Genomic DNA, 7,625 nt, shown 5'->3' with positions numbered 1-7,625 from the left:
TCCTCACTCACCTGCATAACAGGTAGGCAGAAGCAGGCGGGTAAACATTCATTCAAACAGCACTTTCGTGCGTTTTGACAGCAGCTCTTCGTTGTGCGTCAAGCATTGCGCTGTTTATGACTTCAAGCCTATCATCTCCCGAGATGATGCTCGTGTAACCGAAGTGAAATGGCTAGCTAGTTAGCGTGCACTAACTAACCAGCATTGTGTTGCTGGTTCGAGCCCAGGGAGGAGCGAGGAGAGGGACGGAAGCTATACTCTTACACTGGCAATACTAAAGTGCCTATAAGAACATCCAATAGTCAAAGGTTAATAAAATACAAATGGTATAGAGGGAAATAGTCCTATAATTCCTATAATAACTACAAGCTAAAACTTCTTACCTGGGAATATTGAAGACTCATGTTAAAAGGAACCACCAGCTTTCATATGTTCACATGTTCTGAGCAAGGAACTGAAATGTTAGCTTTCTTACATAGCACATATTGCACTTTTACTTTTTCTACAAAACTTGTTTTGTTTTTGCATTATTTAAACCAAATTGAACATGTTTCATTATTTACTTGAGGCTAAATTGATTTTATTGATATATTATGTTAAAATAAGTTAATTCAATATTGTTGTAATTGTCATTATTACAAATAAATAAATACAAATCGTCCGATTAATCGGTATCGGCATCCGCTTTGAAAAATCTTTATCGGTCGACCTCTACTTGTGTCCCTATTTGATTTGGATTTGTCTCGTGCTGTTGGCGGTAGGTACACCGGATTCAGCTGCCCTGCTCGCTGGGTAGGCAAACTGTTGCCATTTTGAAACATTTAATGTGTCTGAAGGTACAAACTCTGCCTTCTCAGGGGGCCTACAGAGCAAATCAAGTGCACTCTAGGTCTACCTCTGGCCAATTGGATGACTCAGATGACTGTGTCTGCAGTGACATAGCAGACATAGTAGAAAGCTACAGTAAAGTTGATACTGTGAGATTTCAACATGTCACCTCCTGGTCTGAAGGCCAAGTGGATAAACAGATTAATGTCAAGCCCTTTTTTTTGTCTCATGGAATGTAGGCATATATTGAACACCACACATTGGCTGTTACTGTAGGCTAAATGATATAACAGCTATTTCCATTTTAAAATGTTATGTGATGCATTTTTTTCAATTGTTGTTGATGGTAGGCCACCCTGGTAGGCCTACATTAGGAGCAAATAGCCACAGTAGCCTACATGGTCACTGTTAAAACTGTAATTTAAAGAGGATATAGCTTCAATTTTCACAGTAAATGCACACTGGAAGTTGCACAGAATTTTCAGAATGTTCAAGTTTGCGCTCAGCAGACCTGAAATTTGCTCAGTGCTTTAATGTATTTTTGGGGAACATTGCACGCCACTTACAGACAAGTAAAATGCCTTCCAGAGAAGGTTTCGTGTTGGCGTTCAAAAAGCCGTGGTTTGGCCTACCCTAACATAAACGAACATGCCATAGCCAAAGCGCTTTCAAGGGGCCACACACCATTATATCTGAAAAGTGTAATCGATACAGGCTATACCAGTAGCCTATTGTAATTTCCTATTATGAGACAAAAACACCCCCACCCACTCAGCAACGAAGAGGAGCTTACCCCATGCTCACAAGACTGGCCCGAATATAGCTCTGTATCCTGGCGACATCAGTCCCATGAATAGCCTAAGCCTAGATATTATACATACAACAGACCGAAGACTGAACACACACTCTTGTCATTAGCAAAGAGAAAGAGCAGGCAGGCAGAACCGTGGTCATATGTCTTACTAATCTGAATCTCGCAATGTCTTAATTGCCTTGCATGCCTCGCAAATTCACCTAAATAGCCTAAAGTTCGCTTCTTCCTGTCTGGTTTATTTCAATTCGGCAACTTTCCCCCAGGCCTTTTAAAGCTGTATAGTCTAGTTAGGCTACAACACGGAAGATAATGTTTTGTGATAACTACACTGTGATTTAAATTGTGAGTTAGGGATTTTTCTTAACGTTAAGGATCCCAACTTTGTTTTAACTTTTAAATGTTCACACTCCTAGTTTCTATGGCAATGAACTTGACACTTTACTCCAATGTGTTTTATAGGAGGCAACCAATATCCCTCTTGATAACCTCCACCTCATTGGCTACAGTCTGGGTGCTCATGTGGCAGGATTCGCTGGGAGTCATGCCTATAATAAAGTGGGCAGAATAACTGGTAAATATAATGTCTTATAGAGAAACAAAGACCAGTTAATAGCACTGTTGCTAATCATTAGTTGCTTCTTTGGCCTGCAAGAACTTTCCTTCATAGGGCTTTGGCTTGTTCCACTACTCACTGATTGGCCCCCTTCTCTTTACAGGTCTCGACCCAGCCGGGCCAGACTTTGAGGGAGAGCATGCTCACCACCGCCTGTCCCCAGATGATGCTCACTTTGTGGACGTTCTTCACACCTTCACACGGGGCTCTCTGGGATTCAGCATCGGCATCCAGCAGCCTGTGGGTCATATGGACATATACCCCAATGGAGGCAGTTTCCAGCCAGGCTGCAATCTGCAAAGCACCCTGGAGACTATTTCAAAATATGGTCTCTTTGGTGAGAATCACATCTAGATATTTTTCTGTGTCACTATAAAATTGGTGACATATTAGACATACAATTAGTGCACAAAATATTAAGGATACCTTCCCAATATTGTTTTGTAGCCCCCCCTTTGCCCTTAGAACAGCCTCAATTAGGGTTGATACACAAGGGAAACTGTTGAGCGTGAGACCCAGCAGCATTGCAGTTCTTGACACAAACCTTGCACCCACTACCAGACCCCGTTCAAAGACACTTACATCTTTTGTCTTGCCCATTCAATGGCACATATACAAAATCCACGTCTCAAGGCTTAACAATCATTCTTTAACCTGTCACCTCCCCTTCATCTACACTGATTTGAAGTGGATTTAACAAGTGACATCAATAAGGGATCATAGTTTTCACTTGGATTCACCTGGTCAGTCTATGTCATGGAAAGAGCAGGTGTCCTTAATGTTCTGTATACTCAGTGTATATAACAACACTCGCAATCACTTTCCACACAATGACTCTGTTGTCAATTTGGGTACTGATGTATCATTGGCTAAGGCAGACATGTAATTGTCTACTTGTAACTTATTTGAAGATGGCAGAGCTTGTGAACAATAGGGTGGTGAAGTCAGTACAACAATATAACAGAAGTTTTTTATTTTTTTTATTTCACCTTTATTTAACCAGGTAGGCTAGTTGAGAACAGGTTCTCATTTGCAACTGCGTTGCAGTAACTTTGCAGCTAGTCGCTTATCTGTCTTTACGACTAACATTGTAGCTGTCAGCCTGACAAAGGCCCATTCATTACTGTTAAAACAGAGGCCCCCAAACATCACAGCTAGAAAGAATCCCTTCAGAAGGTCACCAACAACATAACTTATTGTAGGGCCCCAGATCAAGGTTGATATTACTATATATAATGGTAATGTTAGGGAAGGAAACTTTCTCCTTCAATTGAGAATCTCAACTCTTGTTTTTGAACGTGGACCAGTAATGCAACTATACCCTTTATGTTCACAGCCATCACTGACATTCCCAGATGTTCCCATGAGCGTTCCATTCACCTGTTCATCGACTCCCTGGTCAACGAGCAGGAGGCCAGCATGGCATATCGCTGCGGGAGCAACGATATGTTCGACCGCGGAATGTGCCTCAGCTGCCGCAAGAACCACTGTAACACCGTGGGCTACAACATCAGAAAGATTTGCATGACACGCAGCATCAAGATGTACACCAAGACCAAAGATTCCATGCCGTTCAGAGTCTATCATTACCAGCTGAAGATCCACTTCTCCAGCAAGGTGGACAGGTCTGAGATGGAGCCTTCACTGACAGTCTCTCTGATTGGAACCAAAGGAGAAGTTGAAGACCTCAAGCTGACACTGTGAGTACCTGCTCCAACAGGTAGTTAAATCTAAACCATACAACAAAGCACATGCTATATCATCAATAAGACACCTGACACCATTTATCACATTTATAATAACATAAGTCTTTATGGTCTGTAGCTCAAGTTTTCGTGCTACTGTATTCTATGATTAGAGGTAAATTAGTTGTTCTTGTGAAGTGAGGTGACATTAACCTGTTGAGCATCTATGCACTTTCTCATTGGCAGAAAGGAGAAGATAACGACCAATAAGACCCATTCCTTCCTGTTGGTAGCGGAGAAAGACATAGGTGACCTCCTGATGGTAAAGTTCAAGTGGCAGGAGTCTACTAACTGGTCAGCCTCGTCCATGCTCAAAATGGTGTCATCTTGGTGGTCAGGTGACTCTGCGGATTCTGAAGTGGAGGTTCACAAAATACGCATCAGAGTCGGGGAGACACAGAAAAAGTGAGTTTTGAGAGGCCTAATTTCTTTTAAAATCATGAAATTAAGACAATTGTCATCCATAAAATCATCAGAAATATGAACGTTTTGAAAAATCTGCAGAAATGGACTGTATGATGTATTCTGTGTGATGCATATGATGCAAAATGCATTATACCGGCTGTATTTCTGTAATTTGGAAGTATTATATATCTTGAATTTGATTGCTGACATTTAAAACATTTTGGCACTATACCAACAATGGGCTAATAGTTTTTGTGTGGAATTTTCGTATAAAATGTTGTAGTTGACTTGACCTTTAATATTCTATTCTTGTTTGACCCTTTTCCAGGATGTTGTTCTGCATTAAAGGTCCTCATGCCCTCAGTTTACAACAGGAAGTGACATTTGTAAAATGCTAAATTAATGGGAAAAAAACATTTAAAAGGTGATACATAAAAAAAAAAAAAATTAACAGCTTTATTGCCAGTCAGGGATCCATTGACAAAAATCCTGTTTGTTTTACAGAGTTAACCTCAGGAACCGCTAATATTGAATGTATGGAGCAACAGACAATTGCCCTCCTTCCACTGCCGAAGCACTTAGAAAAATAATTTAAGGATTTTGTGTTTCAAACTATACAAATACATTTACACCTTGTACCTTGTATATAGTGTACAGAAATGTGTTATTACAAATGTGTGAATATTTGTATTTATTTATTTTTTAAGCACTGCTTTTGTGCCACATCAACTACGATGTGGTGCTAAAGGATAGTGAATGCCATCGTCTTTGCTGATTTTCTGGCAACCCCAAAGAGATGGTTCTTATACAAAGTCGTTGGTGCCTCTGAAAGAGGCCTCGAGGTACCTGCAGTTAAAACCTCATGTGTTACCTATGTTATGCTTAAACTGACAGAGCATTCACCTTTGTCGTCATCAATACTATGTGATTGTAGGATCGGACTCAGTGTGCCTTAAAATAACTTATTGTCAATGAACTTGTCTTAACCTACTGCATGTATTTGTTGATACTGTATGTATTGTTTCATAATTAGTTGTATATTTTACATGGTCTTTGAGACAGTAATATTGTGAGGTCCGAAATGCAAATTATTCCCGATAACTTTGTGATTACAGTCAAGCTCTTGAGCAATAATGCATTGACTGCTGTTTATATACAAGCCTTTACACTATATATCAGTGGGATAACCGTTATTACAATGTTATACAATATTATACCTTTTAAAACAAAAATAAATAATAATTACATTGATTTATACAGAACCCTTACCTCTGTTTCATTGCAAGTGCTTACGTGATGTATTTAACTGACATGTCCATGGTTGCTGCCGAACAATAACTCAAATAATGTTCATTTAGCTGTGGATGCCATTTTATAACTGTGAACAGGTAGCTTCTCTGAAATAAGTCAATGAGTGGTTCTTGTAAAGTGAGTCGACATCAACAATAGAAACATGACAGCCTTCCTCAGTAGACTGCACAGTTTACTTTGCATCATAGTTTAAGTTGCAGGTAATAATTGGCAGGTAATGAGGATATTAGAAACAATGTTATTGTGATCATATCTAAATGTCAGACTATTTTCAACAGCACTGAGTAGGCTAATTATAACAAATATTTTGAGATCGGTATTGTAAATCATTGTGACTCATTTAATTTCTGCCTGTTCTATTGAGCCTGTATAAAGGGGAAGATGAAACACTTTTGCACTGAAAACAGGGAGGAGGTTACTAAGGCGGTTACTTGCTAAGTGCACCATGTGTAAATACCATGTTGGCATATACTTCTATGGTACAGAATATTACTATAGATTTTTTTTTACCCTCTTTTACCTCTGAAAGTATATCTGCACTCTGTTTATACCTGTAAATACTGTATGTGACTATATACATATTTGAATAAATTGGAACTGCTATTTTGAGGTGGAATGAGTGCTTTAATGGAAAGATAGTTGTAAACATGAACATTTTTCCAGGATCCTCCTTAGAAATGCTATAAAGTAGAAACCCATTCACACATCCAAGCAGAGATAAACAGACAGTATCATTCAATAATACACAATCTACCTTCAATTTCAGAACATATAACAAAGCTTCCAGTGACTTCCCGCTCCTTAATCTTATCCAAGTAAGGGGTGGCAGGTAGCCTAGTAGTTAAGAGCATTGGGCCAGTAACCAAAGGTCTCAAAATCCCCCAAGCCAACTAGGTGAAAAATCTGCTAATGTGCCCTTGACCAAGGCACTTAACCCTAATTGCTCTTGTAAGTCATTCTGGTTAAGAACGTCTGCTATAATGTTAAAAGGAGTAATCACATCTTTTTACTGGAATGTTCAACAATAGAAATACAGCCTTTCCAATGTTCAAAATGGTGCTTTTGACGATATACAGATTAAAACCAACCATTTCCGGTGGATTGGCTATGGAACCCTGTTTAAATTACCCTCCTTTTTAAACGAAGCAATATAGAGTTGGTTAAAATTCCAATTTCATCCTCCAGAAGAGGCAGAACAAATATTACAGCAAATAATGTCACTAAACTGTACATCGTAAAATGTATATGTTTAACTTAAGGTTGAGAGGTTTGACAACTATGCCACATAAAATAAAATATGTTTTATGTCCCGGTACCATAGCATTGGGTTTATGAACTGCTATACAAAACAACAACTGACCCATCAATCCATGCTTCTCAATTAAAACTGTTATATAACATTCTTGGCACAAAAAGAATATGGGGCATTGAACAGTCAGCCTTGTGCAGACTCTGCCAATCAATAGATCATCTATTTTTGTACTGTCCTTCTGTGGTTTGCTTTTGGAGTCAGGTCCAGAAGTGGTTGTAAGTCATAATATCTGTATTCAGATGGATATACAGATGGATATACAAACCTGTTAGGAGATCTGAAAAACCATGATCAATCAATGAGAAATATTATTATACTCTTAGGTAAAGTGTTTATTTTTAGAGCAATCTTAGTAGAAATGGTAAAAATAGAGGCTCAAGACCCTCATAAGACATCACAGTAAAATAGAAGGATGTATCGCAAAAGGAAATAGTAAAATGGAATTGTACTGGGAAAGATGGTGTCACGCACTGATCTGTTTCACCTGTCCTTGTAATTGTCTCCACCCCCTCCAGGTGTCACTTATTTTCCCCGGTGTATTTATCCCTGTATTTTCTGTCTCTCTGTGTCAGTTCATCTTGTATGTTTCCAAGTCAA

General features: G+C 39.0%; 1 protein-coding gene across 1 annotated transcript in view; it reads left to right on the top strand.

Moving 5' to 3' along the window:
- Nucleotides 1–6,319, top strand: part of LOC123989645 (lipoprotein lipase) — a 7,319-nt gene extending 1,000 nt beyond the window's left edge. The window contains 6 exon segments of the mRNA XM_046290739.1: nt 2,102–2,213; nt 2,359–2,592; nt 3,592–3,955; nt 4,187–4,356; nt 4,359–4,405; nt 4,734–6,319. Of these exon segments, the coding sequence (XP_046146695.1) occupies nt 2,102–2,213; nt 2,359–2,592; nt 3,592–3,955; nt 4,187–4,356; nt 4,359–4,405; nt 4,734–4,751 (945 nt within the window). The 3' untranslated portion in view covers nt 4,752–6,319.
- Nucleotides 6,320–7,625: the final 1,306 nt, after the last annotated feature.

This window comes from Oncorhynchus gorbuscha, linkage group LG02 (genome assembly GCF_021184085.1).
Source record: "Oncorhynchus gorbuscha isolate QuinsamMale2020 ecotype Even-year linkage group LG02, OgorEven_v1.0, whole genome shotgun sequence".
NCBI lineage: Eukaryota > Metazoa > Chordata > Actinopteri > Salmoniformes > Salmonidae > Oncorhynchus > Oncorhynchus gorbuscha.
This window is presented reverse-complemented; position numbering and strand designations above follow the sequence as displayed.